Here is a 16,402-nt window from a genome sequence, read left to right as displayed (position 1 = left end):
GGAAAACCCTCCGCTGGATGGAGCCACATCTGGCACAAAGGAAGATGGTGGTGCTGGTTAGAGGCCAATCATCTCAGCTCCAGGACATCACTGCAGGTGTTCCTCAGGGTAGTATCCTAGGCCCAACCATCTTCAGCTGCTTCATCAACGACCTTTCTTCCATCATAAGGTCAGAAGTGGGGAAGTTTGCTGATGACTATACAATGTTCAGCATTATTCACAACCCCTTAGATACTGAAGCAGTCCATGTCCAAATGCAGCAAGTCCTGGACAATATCTAGCCTTGAGCTGACACGTGGCAAGTTACATTTGTGCCATTCAGGTGGCAGGCAATGATCATCTCCAACAAGAAATGATCAAACCATCATCCCTTGACATTCAATGGCTGAATCCTCCACCATCAACATCCTGGAGGTTACTATTGACAAGAGGTTGAACTGGTCTAGCCATATAAACACTGGCTGTCAGAGCAGGTCAAATGCTAGAAATCCTGAAGCGAATAACTCCTGACACCCCAAAGCCTGTCCACCATCTAAAGGCACAAGTCAGGAGCTTGGCTGAGTGCAGCTCCAGCAACACTCAAGAAGCTCAACACCAACCAGAACAAAGCAATCTTTTTGATTCCTACCCTTTCCACAAACATAAATTGCTCCACCTTTGGACAGTGTGTACCATCGACGAGATGCATTGCAGGAACTCAACGGGGTTCTTTAGGTCCCACCTACCAAACCCACGACCACTGCCATCTGGAAGGACAAGAGCAGCAGATACCTGGGGATGCCACCACCTGGGGTGTCCCTTCCAAGTCATTCACCATTCTGACTTTGAAATATATTGCCATTCCTTTACTTACGCTGGGTCACAATCCTGGAACGCCCTCCCTAATAGCACAGTGGATGTACCTACACCTTAGAGACTGCGGCGTTTCAAGAAGACAGCTCACCACTACCTCTTCAAGGGCAACAAGAAATGGGCAATAAAACTGGCCTAGCCAGTGATGCCACATCCCATGAATGGGTATTTTTTAAAGGTGTGCGTTCAGCACTTCCAATGCCCTGTGCAATTCTTATTAACTTGTGAACAGTCTTTCTAATAATAGATTTCCAAAGAAATTTTGGGTGGCACAGGGGTTAGCACTGCTGCCTCACAGCACCAGGGACCCGGGTTCAATTTCAGCCTTGGGTGACTGTCGGTGTGGAGTTTGCACATTCTCCCCATGTCTGCGTGGGTTTCCTCTGGGTGCTCCAGTTTTCAACCACTGTCAAAAGATATGTGGGTTATATTGACTGGCTGTGCCATGTAGCCCCTTAGAATCATAAGATGTGTAGGTTAGATGGATTAGTGGGGTAAATGTGTGGGGTTAGGGCCTGGGTAAGATGCCATTTCAGAGTTGGTGCAGGCCCAATGGTCCTCCTTCTGCACTGTAGGGAACCCATAATTACAGGTGACCTAATGTCATAATGAGCTGTTGCTGCAGTCAATTTATTTTGGTCAAATTGGTTGGGGGACACATGTTGACTGACAGGTTCTTGATCTCCTTAGAATAGCACCATGGAACTTTTTACATTGATCTGAATTGGTGTATGAAGCTTCAATTTGATGTCTTATCCAATAATGCAGCACTCCCTCAGGATTGCATTGAAGTATTCAGCCTAGATTAATATCTAAAAGTTTTAAAAGTTATTTATTAGTATCACACGTAGGCTTACGTTAACAGTGCAATGAAGCTACTGTGAAAATCTCCTAGTTGCCATGCTCTGGCGCCTGTTTGGGTTTACTGAGGGAGAATTTAGCATAGCCAACGCGTCTAACCAGCATGTCTTTCGGACTGTGGGAGGAAACTGGAGCACCTGGAGGAAACCCATGCAGACATGGGGAGGATGTGCAGACTCCACACAAACAGTGACCCCCCCCCCCCCCCAAGCCAGGAATTGAACCCAGTTCCCGGCTGCTGTGAGCCAGTAGTGCTAACCACCGTGCCACCATGTTGAGCTCCTGTTCGTGCTGCACTCCTGGAGTGAGATTTAAGCCAACCACCTTTTGATTTCAAGGTGAAAGTGCTGTTACTGGGATGCTGCCGCGATGGACCTCCATAGTAGTGTGTTGAAGGGACTGAGCAAACTAAGACTCCAAAACCACATTGGGTTTCAACAAGATGGTTTATTCAAGCTCAGAGCCAGAATTCAAGATTACTTCCGAGCTTTTTGCCCCCGATAGATTCTTGCAACATTCTTCTATCTTTTTGCATTACATCGTTTACATGTGAGATTCCGAATAAGCCCTCATCGTGTTACTCTAAGTTCTGCTTTTTTCACATTATGCTATCTCAATTGTCCTGTGTGCTTTTATCTTTGACCATTCTCTTGTTCACATTATGTCAACTTTGTTGCAAAAACAATTCACTACAAATATCTTTGAACACACAAATGTTAACGCTGGCTGCCAACATCACAGTTACCCTGATGCTTGATTAGTTTCCCGGAGGCTCCGTGGGTCCTATGCATTATCTCCAGACATTGTGGGGTCATAGTAAATAGTATTGATTCCTTTATCATTGCTTCAGTCTCTGCAGATTAGCACCAGGGATGTGGCTGTTTAATATTGTCTGGGAGATAGTAATTTGCAGTTTGTCTCCAAGTGCCTTCGCTGAGCTGCCTTTTTAACCCTTACTGTCCCTTCCAATCTTAGAAACATAGAAACTTGAAGCAAGAGTGGGCCATTCGGCCCTTTAAGTCTGCTCTACCATTCACCTTGATCATGGCTGATCATTAGAATTCAATATCCTGATCCCCCCCTTCCCTCATATCCCTTGATCCTTTTGCTCCCCAAACTATATTTAATTTCTTCTTGAAATTAGACAGCGTTTTAGCCTCAACTACATTCTGTGGGAATGAATTCCACACATTCACCAACCTCTGGGTGAAGAAACTTTTCCTCGCCTCAGTTCTAAAAGGTTTATCCTCAAACTGTGACCCCTAGTTCTGGACTGCCCCCACCATCGGGGACATTCTTTCTGAAGCTACCCTGTCTAACTCTGTTAGAATGTTATTAGTTTCTATGAGATCCCCTCTCACTCTTCTCAACTCCATTGAATGTAATCCTAACCAATTAGTCTCTCCTCATGTGACAGACCTGCCATCCCAGAAATCAGCCTTCACTGTACTCCCTCTACAGCAAGGATATCCTTCCTCAGATAAGGACACCAAAATTGCACGCAGTACTCTAGGTATGGCCTCACAAGCATCCTATACAATTGCAGTAAAATATCTCTATCCCTTCTTGCTCTGAAGGCCAATATACCGTTTGCCTTCTTTACTGCTTGCTGTACCTACGTGCTTACTTTCAGCAACAGCAACAAGATGATGCACAAGGACACCACTTTGTTGCAGCCTCAGCTCCCTTCTGTCCCTGCTGCATAGTAGATCTCCCTTTGCATTGCTGATGGTGCAACATTGGATGAATGTAATTGAGTATCCAATATGGTATCGGGGTTTATGGAAGTTTAGGAGACTTTTAGCTGTTTTCGTTGGAGTCTGTAAGCTGAGCTTTTATTTTGTTACAGCTAATTAAAAAGTACAGCGTTATCACATTTCAAAGCAGAATCACAAATTGTCAACAAGCATTTAATATCTGGATATTGACCTTGGGCAACACTCACATAAGGAGTTCATTAGTGCTAAAAATGATCTTAGTGTACCCTACAGACATGACTGCAAACATAAAATTTTCATTCATGGAATCATAGAATCCCTACAGTGCAGAAGGTGACCATTCAGCCCATCAAGCTTACATCAACAACAGGTCATATCCCCATACCCCAATGTGTTTACCCTGCTGATCCATCTGACACCGAGGGGCAATTTGTCATGACTAATCAACCTAACCCGCACTGCGGGAGGAAACCAGAGCACCCAGAGAAACATCGCACAGACAGTCACCCGAGGCCGGAATCAAACACAGGTCCCTGGCGCTGTGAGGCAGCAGCGTTGTCCATTTCAATAAATCTTTTCAAAATTTGTCTATAAGTATTGTTCCATTTTCTTTGCAGTGTAGTCCTGTTTATTGTTTAGTGTGAAATGAGTAAGATGTCATTATTGCAAAGAACTTTCTAAAGTTCGGAGTTGTGACCAGTTGCTGTAGTAATTCCTTTTATCGTTTCAAACCAGGATACGAATCGGGAAGGCAGCAAATCCTCCAAACCTCACAAAGTCACAAAGGAGCACAGGGAGCGACCTGCGAAAGACTCGGAGAACAAGCCAGCTGCAAAAGAACCTGAGAAGGAGCACAGTAAGTCATCAAAGGAATCATCGCGGAAATCGGCCGAAAGCAAGACGTCAAAGGAAGAAAAGGCTACTCCAAAGGCAACTTCCAAAGAACCAAAACCTGCCTTCAAGGAGTCTAAACTAGATAGCATGTCACCCAAGGGAGGAGGGAGCCTGCATCAAGAATCAAAGCCCAGTATTAAGAGGCCCTCCAATGCTGATTCACTGAAGGCCAATGCCAAAAAACAAAAGAAAGGCACTTCTGAGACATCCAGAAGTTTCCCAAGTGTCTCACCAAGGATTTCTTCCTCTTCTTCTTCGTACTCTGAAAAAAAGCAGTTGAAGGAAAAGGAAAAGGAAAAAGTGAACGTTAAAATAGAGAAAGTTAAATCAGAAAGTAACGTGAAAGAGGTGAAGAAGGCTGTCGATTCAGACGACTGTAATTCAGAAGATGAAGTGGTGTCGAAATCTGAGGTAAAGAACTGTTTGCTAAATCAGTTTGGCATTTGATACTTTATTCTGTGGAATTATAGGAATTTGGAGTGTGAGAGTAATTCCCATGGGAGTTGCCACCAGAAGCAGAAATTATGGGCGGAGTTTTTGAAGTCCCAGCAACAAGGCCAAAGGTAGGAGGAGATCCTGCCAACGTTTTGGTGCCGGCAGTCAATTAAGAGCCTGCTGCTGGGGTCATTGTCCAGTTGAGGATGGCCATGTGCCCTCGAGCTGCCAGCCTGGTCAGAGAATCAATAACCACAGCAACACCACTACCAGCAGCCGGCCATTGCTGAGGCTGCCTGACTGATAGAAATCCTTTGAAGAGCAGTGAGTTTGGCCAGGGGAAGCTGGGCAGGCAGACCCTGGCGATTGGGGTGGGAGTGGAGTGTACTGTCGGTGCTGTGGCCTCAGGAAGCTGCCATTACTGCCAAGGCACCTTTCCATGGACCATGGATCATCCATCAGCGCAGCAATACCTCCTCCCCACCTCAAACTCACTGAGAGGATGCCTGGGTGAAATGGGGGGGAGGGCGACGGTGGCGGGTGGGAAATGACCCCGAATTGGCCACACAGACAGTCACCCAAGGCCAGAATTGAATGCAGGTCACTGGTGCTGTGAATCAGCAGTGCGAACCACTGTGCCACTCTATTTCCAGGAAAGAAATAATCCATGTGATCGAATTCTTCAACATGAATTGCACCAAATGAATCCTATCATTCAGACTAATATATATAAGATATAGGAGCAGAATTAGGCCATTCGGCCCATTGAATCCACTCCACCATTCGATCATGGCTGATATGCTCCTCATCCCCATTTTACTGCCTTCCCCCCAATAACATTTCAACCCATTACCAATTAAACATCTGTCTAACGCCTCCTTAAATGTACTCACTGTCCCAGCATGCCCACACTTTGGGGTAGCAAATTCCACTGGTTCAGTGGAGGCTACCTCGCTAAATATTTTTAAGACACGGGTTGATGGGTTTTTGATAAGAGAGGGGATTAAGGGTTATGGGGAGAGGGCGGGAAAGTGGAACTGAGCAGCGACAGATCAGCCATGATCTTATTGAATGGCGGGGCAGGCTCGAAGGACTAGTTGGCCTACTCCTGCTCCTATTTCTTATGTTCCCCTCATCCTAAGATTCTCCTTTATGATTTTGCTTGATGTGTCATTGTGATTTTGTTTTGTTTCGGCTGGTTATAATGTAACAGTGTTGCGGATGCATATTCAAGACAGGAACCTTTTTAATTTTTTTTCATGGGATGTGAGCATTAATGGTAAAATCCAGACTTTATTGCCCATCCTTAATTGCCCTTGGGATGTTGGTGGTGAGCTGGTGAGATCAGTAGATTTTCAGAGACATGAAGAGAAATGGGGATATTGCAGGAGGGTGCATTGAGGTAAAACATCAGCCATAATCTATCTACATGGGGGAGCAGACACGAAGGGCAAATGCTTCATGCTTACTCCTGTTTCTCACATTCATAGAATCCCTACACTGCAGAAGGAGGCCATTCGACCCATCGAGTTTGCAATGCTACAACCCCTAACCCCGTAAACCCCTCATATTTACCCTGCTAATTCTTCTGACACTAAGAGGGGGCAATTTAGCATGGCCAATCCACCTAACCCACACATCTTTGGAGTGTGGGGGGAAACCGTAGCACCAGGAGGAAACCCATGCAGACACAGAGAGACCATGCAGACTCTGCACAGACAGTGAGCTGAGGCCAGAATTGAACCCTGGTCCCTGGTATTGTGAGGCAGCAGTGTTAACCACTGTGCCACTCTGCCGCCCTGTAGTATTCAGCTGTCCTCCTGGCTGGCAATATAATGAAATTGGGATATGTTTGCATTTTGTTTTGTGGGACTAGTCAACTAATTAAGATAAATTTGATCATTAAAATTGTCTTCCTGGAGCTTGCTCTCCTGGGACTGCAGAAAAAAATCTTTATTGAACATTTTGCTTGCCACTGGGTTCTTTAAATTCTATCACAGTACATAATTGCTTTAAAAACTAGCTTCGCTGATGCCACTTTCCAAATCTATTGTCAACATTTTGTTGGCCTTAATCGTTCACCTTGTTAAACGTCAAATGATCGAGGTGGAGAGGAGAAAGTCGAAATGGACTAGCCAAATTGTCCAGTTCGTATGCAGACATTTTACTTGTATTCCTAAATATTTGACAGTACCCCGCTTTTATCAGATAATTATTTAAATTTACGCATTTTCGGGAACTGCATGTAAAGTTCTGGTTGGCTAACTTCTTCACATCAGTGGACCAATCTGGACAGTTGGACCTGAGGCCTTGGAATCATCCAAAGACTGTTGTCCCAGATTACCCCAGCAGTTAGCAAGGACAAGTACACCAGAAAATTTAGGTGCAACCCTGTTTAGCATAGAAATTTCAAACCATTACTTGTTAAATTTCTGAAAAGCATAATTTAGGAAGTCTTCTGGCCTTGTAAGGTGACGTCCCTGCCTCTGAGCCAGAAGCTCCGGGTTCAAGGCCCACTCCAGGAGTTACATAGATAGAATTACATAAATCTCTACAGTACAGAAGGAGGCCATTCGGCCCATCAAGTCTGTACCGAACACAATCCCACCCAGGCCCTATTCCTGTAACCCCACAGAATTAGCCTGCTAACCCTAACCCTGCTAATCGTCCTGACACTAGGGTCAAGTTAGCGTGGCCAATCAACCTACCCCGCACATCCTTGGGACTGTGGGAGGTAACTGGAGCACCCGGAGGAAACCCACACAGACACAGGGAGAACATGCAAACCTCACACAGTCACCTAAGCCAGGAATTGAACCCAAGTCCCGGGAGTTGTTGATCATGGGACGAATATTCATGATGCACTTTTTTTACCGGTTTATGGGATTGCGGGTGCTGCTGGCTGGGCCAGCATTTATTGCTCATCTCAGAGGGCCTTTAAGAGTTAACCCCATTGCTGTGGGTCTGGAGTCATACCCAGACAAGGTAAGGACAGCAGATTTCCTTCCCTAAAGGACATTAATGAACCAGATGGGTTTCTACAACAATGGTTTCACAGTCATCACCAGATTTTTACTGAATTCAAATGTCACCATCCTCCTTGGTGGGATTTGAACTCGGGCCCCCAGAGCATTATTACCCTGAGTCTCTGGATTATTAGTCCAGCGACAGTACCACTACACCACTGCCTTCCCCTGAGAATCAGCCTGCAAATCTTTACAACACTTTGCCACTATTCCCTAAAGGGAAAAGAGTCTGTCAAGATAACAAACCAGACAATTTTATCTTGTTGTTGCTTCTGTTTAGTTATTCTTTTATTGCTTAGAAATTTGTTTGACACTCTGGTGGAATTTGTTGCAAAAATAATTTGAAAATCTTGATCTATTTAAAACACAAGAACAACCAGCACTGCAAAATAGTGTGGAGGTTGCCATTTCTTTAATCAGAATGGTACCTGTTCAAGTTCAGGGTCTCTTTGAGTTTATTGTAGAATCCCTACAGTGCAGAATGATGCCATTCAGCCCATCGAGTCTTCCCCAACCACAATCCCACTCGGGCCCTATCCCCGTAACCCCACGCATTTACACTGCTAATCTTCCTGACACTAAGGGGCAATTTAGCATGGTCAGTCCACCTAACCAGCACATCTTTGGATTGTGGGAAGAAACTGGAGTACCCAGAGGAAACCCATGGAGATACGGGGAGAATGTGCAAACTCCACACAGACAGTGACCCGAGGCTGGAATTGAACATGGATCCCTGGCGCTGTGAGGCAGCAATGCCAACCACTGTGCCACCGTGTCACCCCATAGAAGATACGGAAAATATAATTGGAGTATAATTTATGGATAATTGAAAAATGAGGAGAAGGCATCTGGTCGCTTCTAAATGAAGAGACTTCATATTGTGGCAATCTGAAGCCTGTGTTATCTGTTCTTAGTCACTCACTGCGTTGGTGTGTGCTGGGCAGCCTAGGGTGGAAAAAGAGCAGGAATTCCATCCCTTGTCAGTCAAAGACAACTGAAAGAAGCCAGCAGCTAGGTGGGTGGGATTTACAGAAACCTCTGTGGACTGTTTGGATGAATTAGTTTTACTTTTCACTGCCACCAGCAGTCTGGGCCTCCTGCCTTTGCTGCGAGCCGCCCTTCCCCTTCAGCAATCCTCAATCCATTCGCACACGGTGAACATTCCCATTGGGAATTCTTCTCTGACTCTTTGCTCAAGAACGATGGAGGACTGACGGGCCGGTCGAGCAGCACTGCAGGCACGCATCACGTCTGTACACCCCCACCCACCCCACACACACACACACACACACACACACACACACACACACACAGCTGGATACCTAAGCTGTTCACTGTCAGTTGTCCAGCAGTAGTGATTGCAGAGTCTGCACTCTTCCAAAGGAATCTGTCAATGAGTCGGGGTGCATGATGCAACCTGACCTCTGGCTGACCTCCACAACAGGCACCGCTCTTGTCAGGGGCTGTAAAATTTGCTGTCTATTATTCTAGACGATCATTCCAAGCCGCCACTGCGGACACCACTAACAATAACCAGTCAACATTTCTGCCGCAGATATCAGAGAGGCTGGGATGGGGAGAGCAGCCATTCCTGTTACCCTGAGACGCAGCATCAAGAATGCACAGTTTTGCGACAGCAGAAGTGGTTCTGCGTGGCCACTGATCCGCAGGAAAGCAGGCTGTACGATAATAACGAGATCAGCCTCTTTTTCCTCCTGTTTATCTGTGACTGATTATCAAGTCCATCACAGGCATGAAAAGACACTCCTCGCCAAGCTGTGGGTACCATTGGCTGAGGGGTGCAGTGTTTAATAGTCAGCTCACCATCAGCATTTCCCGCCTGTGATTAAAGTTGTCGTCACTTTATTTTAAAGATGCGACAGTTGAATATAACCCATCCCCAAATTCATTCAGTAAAGATATAGAAAAACCCCGAAAATGGCAGATTCTCATTTATTTGTTTTCACATCTAATCCATTGGTCACTCAGCAAATGATCTTTCCAGCTTGTATTTTCCAATTTATTTATTTCTAAAATATAAAAATGATCTTAAACCTATTGCCAAATTCCAGATAGATTCCAGACTCTCTCCATGTTGAAGTCATGTTGGTCAGTTGCTCAAATGTATATCTAGTGACCATCGGATATAAGAACAGAATTAGTCTAATCAGCCTGTTGAGTCTGCTCCACCAATCAATCGTGGCTGTAATGTTTCTCAATCCTATTCTTCAGCCTTTTCCCCATAACCTTTGATCTCCTTACCAGTGAAGAACCTATCTACCTCTGTTCTAAATACACTCAATGACCTGGCCTCCACAGCCTTCTGTAGCAATGAGTTCCACAGAATCGCCATCCTCTGGCCGAAGAAATTAAGGAGAGGATTTCTTTATGTTCGACTAACATGCTGCGGCTTTTTGAAGAGATAACAAAGAGGGTAATGTTGTTGATGTGGTTTACATGGACTTACCAAAGACCTTCGCTGTAGTGCCACACAACAGACTCACTGACTTCTGGCTGAAGAAATTCCTCCTCATCTTGCTTCTCAGCGGTCATCCCTTTACTCTGAGGCAGTGCCCTCAGATCCTAGTCTTTCCTATTAATGGAAACATCTTCCCCATGTCCACTTTATCAGGGCCTTCCAGTATTCTGTAAGTTTCAGTGAGATCCCCCTCTCTCTTTTAAACCCCCATCGAGCACAGAGGTGGTGCTAACGTTGGTTTTCCTGGCTCAACATAAAGCTGAATGATAGTCTGAGGCTTTGTAACAGTACAGCTTGCAAATCCTGTTAGCAAGGATAAGTGATTGCAATATGGGTTGCATCACCAAATAGCCATATCGGACCACATTAGCCATAATTGGCAAATTTTAGATCTTAAAAAGTTGATCAAATTTGATGACACTAGCAGTTCTAATCAATTAAATGAATCAGGCTGTTTACTTCTAAGTAAGAACCTTGCAATGTTCTTTTTACAGCTCCCCTAGCTACAGTTCCTTCATAATAAAAAGTGCTGGAAAGTCTCAGCAGGTCAGGCAGCATCCATGAGGAGAAACAGAGTTAAAATTTCACCAGAAAGTTCTGATTAAATGTCATCCTGCCCTGAAACGCTGGGCCAAGCGGGATGATTCGGGAGCCCTTTAAAAATGGCGATCAGTTCGGAATTCAGAGATTCCCAGATGTGCCCAGCGTTTCCGATTTTCAGGAGTAACTTTTAAGTATGTCGGCTGGTTTGGGTGACGTGCTGTATTCCTGGCCTGGCTAGCTCCCTTGCAGAGATAGATGCATCCTGATCCACCACAACTTTCATGGATTCAGGCCAACTTTGCAAAGAGTCATATAATTGTACAGGGTTTTGGTGAGACCACATCAGGAGTACTGTGTGCAGTTCTGGTGTCCTTATCTGAAGAAGGGTGTCCTTTCTATAGAGGTAGTACAGCAAAGATTTACCAGGCTGATTCTTGTGATGGCAGATCTGGCATCTGAGGAGAGCTAAGTCAGTTAGGGTTATATTCACTGGAGCTTAGAAGAGTGAGAGGGGATCTCCTTGTGTCCTTGTGCAGGAATCTCAAAGAGTTGGTTTGCAGGAACAGCAGGTAATTAAGAAGGCAAATGGAATTTTGTCTTTCATTGCTAGAGGGATGGAGTTTAAAAGTCGTATGGTTATGTTGCAGCTGTATAAAGTGCTGGTGAGGCTACACCTGCAGTACTGTGTACAGTTTTGGTCTCCTTACTTGAGAAAGGATCGACTTGCACTGGAGGGAGTACAGAGGAGATTCACTAGGGTTGATTCCAGAGTTGAGAGAGTTGGCTTATGAGGAGACTGCATTAGGGTTAGGGTTAATGCAGAGTAGACTGGGGCTCTACTCATTGGAATTCAGAAGAATGAGGGAACATCTTATGTAAACATATAAGATTATGAAGGGAACAGATAAGATAGAAGCAGGGAAGTTGTTTTCACTGGCGGGTGAAACTAAAACTAGGGGGCATAGCCTGAAAATAAGGGGAAGCAGATTTAGGACTGAGTTGAGGAGGAACTTCTTCACACAAAGGGTTGTGAATCTGTGGAATTCCCTGCCCAGTGAAGCAGTTGAGGCTACCTCATTGAATGTTATTAAGGCAAGGATAGATAAATATTTGAACATTAAAGGAAGTAAGGGTTATGGTGAGCGGGCAGGTAAGTGGAGCTGAGTCTGTGAAAAGATCAGCCATCATCTTATTGAATGGCGGAGCAGGCTCAAGGGGCAGATGGCCTACTCCTGCTCCAAGTACTAATGTTCTTATCTCATAGAAACTTATAAAATTTTAACGTGATTCAGAAGGTAGATTCAGAAAGAATGTTCCTGATGGTGGGGGAGTCCAGAACTGGGGATCATAGTTTGAGGGTAAGGGGTAAACCTTTTGGGACTGAGGTGAGGAAAGATTTCTTCACCCAGAGGGTGGTGAATGTGTGGTATTCACGACCACAGGAAGTAGTTGAGGCCAAAATGTTGTCTCATTCCAAGAATAAATTCGATATACTTCTTGGGCCTAAGAGATCAAAGGGTATGGGGAGGGGGAAAGAGGGGATCAGGATATTGGATTTGATCAGCAATGATAATGAATAGCGGATTCAAAATGGCCTATACCTGCTTTTAGTTTCTATATTTCACAGCATCTCGGAGGTGGTGTGAACCATAGCCTACGTAAGGGAAGCTTTTGAAAGGCAAGTTAAAAGATCGTCCTGATGCCCCCATGCCAACATGTGCCCCCCACATTTTTTAACCTATGCCAAGATACGCCCTTCAAACAATCTCTGTGGCTGCTGCCATCCTTCCTGTACCAAAGGATGTCCACCCCCATAGTCCTCATGTCCCCAAACCAAGCTGTGACTCCCAACAGCCCCTCATGTCCCTTCCCAGGCCAAGCTATGGCACTAAAATGTCCATTCCGCCACTGTATGCTATTCAGAAACAATTAGCCATATACTCCTATATTGACAATATGATGCATAACAAAAGCTTTAAAAAACTTTGCATTGATGACATTCCACTTTCATGACAAACTCCAGCCCAATAAAAAGTGCCAATTTTTCCAGACCCTTTAAGTATCAAGAGGTGATATTGTAAGTACTTGAAACCTCTTTATCTTGTGTAAATGAACGTTGTGTAATGGACATCAGAAATCAGAGTTTTCACTGGGGCTTGGGTGTTCCAGCAGGCTAATGGATTTCTTGATTCTCAGCCAAGCCTCATTATGTATTCTTGGCTGTGAGCCCAGAAATCTATGAGTGTGCTATAACGTGTGAATCCTGGGGTAAGGATTGCCTGATTGATAGCTCTGGCTGTCCGATTTATGCTGTTAATTTCACAATGTTTATTTACACAAGATAGAGAGGATTTGTTAGTTTCTGCTATCAGTACTTTGAAGGGTCTGGATCTTTGACATCTTTTTGGGCTATTATAAAAAAGTTTTTTTATACGTAGTAAATGGCTATCAATGAATGACTTTTGAAGATTTTGTTTTACTCATCCTGCTGTCACTGTCATAGGGTTTATTGGTTCAATGCAGTGTATAATGGGTAACGGGCATTGAAGTATTGTAGTTTTTCCTGGGATCATGAGGAGCCATTGTGGGTGAGGACATACTTTGGCAAGGGGGGTGGGGGGGGGCATGAAAGGTATCCTGTATTCTTTGGCGGTGTGGGGACTTGCCTTGATACGCAAGCCATAGGGATGGGTGATGGGGCATATCTCGGCATGTGGGGGAAGGCAGAAATGAGGTACCATAGGGAATTGTTTGGATGGCATGAGGTGACATGGATGGGGCCTGGACAGTGTGTGGGCTGTAGGGGCATTTTGTTTTTATTATAACTTAAGTCCCACACCACCGAGACGGTTGTTTTAAACAACTGACCTCCACACCCGAAAACCCTTGTACTGCCTCTGAACTGTGTCCTGCGTTGGCTGAACCACACACACATACACACACACACGCACACACACCCAATCCCACACATGTGCACACATGCATGCCCAAGGCAGGGGGGCCAGGCTGGACAGTTCCCTAACTCCCACTACCTGGCTCCACAATATAATTCTAGCCCATCAACTCTGTTCCCACCACAGATGCTGCCTGACCTGCTGAGTTTTTTTCAGCAATGATTTTATTGCCTATTTCCTGCATCTGCAGTATTTTGCTTTTGTACAGTTATTTTAAATGTAAGTTTACACTGGTGGTTGATGACTCATAAGAGGGGCAGCCCTGAAAGCGAGAGTGGGTCCTAGATGTAAGAGTGGAGTCCAATCAGTTACATGGGTAAGATGTGTATAGAGAAATATGAACCTAATGTGGGCAACTGGGACTCGCTTAGTGGTTAAAAACAGGGGCACCATGGACAAGTTGTGCCAAAGGGCCTGTTTCCAGAGTGTAAACCGCTGTGACTCTAATTAAAGGTCTAAAACCGCAGTGTGATCAATATCCTATCAGTGTTGATTTTTGTGGAAGTGAATGATTTGGCTTCTTTCCCTGCACTTGTCCATGTCAAATTTGGAGTAAATTGCTGCTGTTCAGAAGGCTTAGTCAATCTCTAGGCTTGTACCTGGACTGAACATTTTAAATATGTCATAAAGCGAGCTGCCACAGATCCTGTCCAAGTTTTGTCTTCTGTCTTGCCTGCCTCTCGAAGCCGCCTCCTGACCCGTTCCTTCTCACCTTTGAGCTTACTCCTAGTACTGGCAGGCTGTCAAACCTAACACTTGCCAACAAGCTGCCACTTTACACTGGTTATAGGTGGGCAGCGTGCCAGTGAGGACTCAGAATTAATTCAGGCCTGTCAGTAAGCTGTGCAGATGCAGGATGATGCCAGTAGTGTGGGTATGATCCCCGTACTCGCTGTGTTAGCTCTGGAAAATCTGCCTCCTCACCTTCCCTCCATGCCTGCAGAGTATTATAGAATCAGAGGGCGGGATTTTCCAGCCCTGCTCGCCCCAAGACTGGAAAATCCTCCCCGAGGTCAACGAACCTTTGCATGGTCCATGTCCTGCCATGGTGGGCGGGGCAGGCAAATTCCGTGCATGAAGTCACACAGCATGGAAAAGTCCCTTTCGCCCATTGAGTGGTGCTTCTCAAACTAGATACAGCCAGTTGTCTCTCCCTAATAAAGAGAGGTGCACCTGGTACTTTGTGGCCTATGACTAGTTGTCTAAGTAAGTTTGGCACTCACCCTGTCACCTTCCGAATGTCGCTGGGGTCTAAAAAATGAACGACACTTAATTGATATTCAATTGATTTGATTAACTCGGTATTTTTCCTGACTTATCTGTGTTCCTGTTTTCTCCACCTTTAGTCTGTACGGACCAGTCAGTCTAACTCAAGCTCAAGTTCAGATTCTAGTTCAGATTCTGATTTTGCACCATCTCAAAACCACAGACAAGGTATGGAACCTTCTCGAAATTACTGCTCATGCTGCTGTTTACAGGTATATTTATTGAGAGGCGTGGACCTGTCTTCAACTGAGTAAAAAATGCAATGAGACAGATAAGATAAATACTCATCATGTCAATAAATTTTATTGAGTACCAACCTCCAATCGATTTTGTAGAATCATAGAACCCTAACAGTGCAGAAGAAGCCCATTCGGCCCATCGAGTCGCCACTGATCACAATCCCACCCACTTGGGGTTATTCCCCATAACCCCATGCATTTACTGTAGCTAGTCCCCCTGACACTAAGGGGCTATTTAGCATGGACAGTCCACCTAACCGCACATCTTTGGATTTGCTTCAGTTGTTTCCTCACTGCCTTCAAGGTCAACCCTTTTTAATGTTGAATATCTGGTTTTTGTTTCATTCTGTGAGAAAGATCACTTTCCTTTCCAGCCTGCAGTCATTGTGTTTCTACAGTTTTGTGGCGAGGAGATTGAGTAACCTGATTCATAGAAACATAGAAGATAGGGAGCAGGAGGAGGCCATTTGGCCCTTTGAGCCTGCTCTACCATTCATCACAATCATGGCTGATTGTCCAACTCAGTAGCCTGATCCTGTTTTCTCCCCATAACCTTTGATCCCATTTGCCCCAAGGTGCTATATCCAGCCATCTGCTGAATACATTCAGTCTATTTGCATCAGCTATATCTTGTGGTAATATAGAAACATCGAACTTTATCTACGGACTTTATCCAACTAAGGGCAAGGCCTGTTGCTATGGAAAGCTGACTGGGACCTGGCCAAAATGGTCCAGAGGTTGATTGGATCCAGAGTGGCCCAGCACTAATATTGCCTCCTTTGAGTTCTTTCCCTTCCTCAGAGTTACTCTTCTTGTAAATTCTTCCAACCACCCACACCTTCAGCGACCAGTCATCCTTGTTGGCATATGAGCACCAACAGGACCATTGATGATTATTCCCCCACCTCCTCATTTCACACACACAAATGTACCGCACAGAAGGAGGCCATTCAGCCCATTCTGTCTATCTCAGCTGAGAAATGAGTTAAGTAGCCTCATCCCATTTTCCAGTTCCTGGACTGTAGCCTTGTAGTTGAAGGCATTTAATCCATGTTCATTTTTTTTTAAAGTGTGTGGGTTTCTGCCTCTGGTGCCCTTTCAGGTTATGATCTCCAGATCCCCCAGCACCATGTGG

The 16,402-nt window shown here is 45.0% G+C and overlaps 1 protein-coding gene across 2 annotated transcripts in view; it reads left to right on the top strand.

Annotated features, from left to right (window-relative positions):
• The window catches only part of mllt1a (MLLT1 super elongation complex subunit a), a 117,517-nt gene that overhangs the window by 69,898 nt on the left and 31,217 nt on the right, over positions 1 to 16,402 (top strand). For both annotated transcript variants that reach the window (XR_013889491.1, XM_080212767.1), the window contains exons 6-7: positions 4,167 to 4,736; positions 15,109 to 15,196. Coding sequence is in view for 1 of the 2 variants with exons in the window: in XM_080212767.1 (XP_080068893.1) it covers positions 4,167 to 4,736; positions 15,109 to 15,196 (658 nt within the window). In the remaining variant the exon portion in view is untranslated. The remainder of the gene's footprint in view (positions 1 to 4,166; positions 4,737 to 15,108; positions 15,197 to 16,402) is intronic.

Source organism: Carcharhinus amblyrhynchos, chromosome 26, assembly GCF_965287045.1.
Source record: "Carcharhinus amblyrhynchos chromosome 26, sCarAmb.v2.hapA, whole genome shotgun sequence".
NCBI lineage: Eukaryota > Metazoa > Chordata > Chondrichthyes > Carcharhiniformes > Carcharhinidae > Carcharhinus > Carcharhinus amblyrhynchos.
The sequence above is the reverse complement of the archived record's forward strand: the minus strand, read 5'-3'. Positions and strand labels throughout refer to the sequence as shown.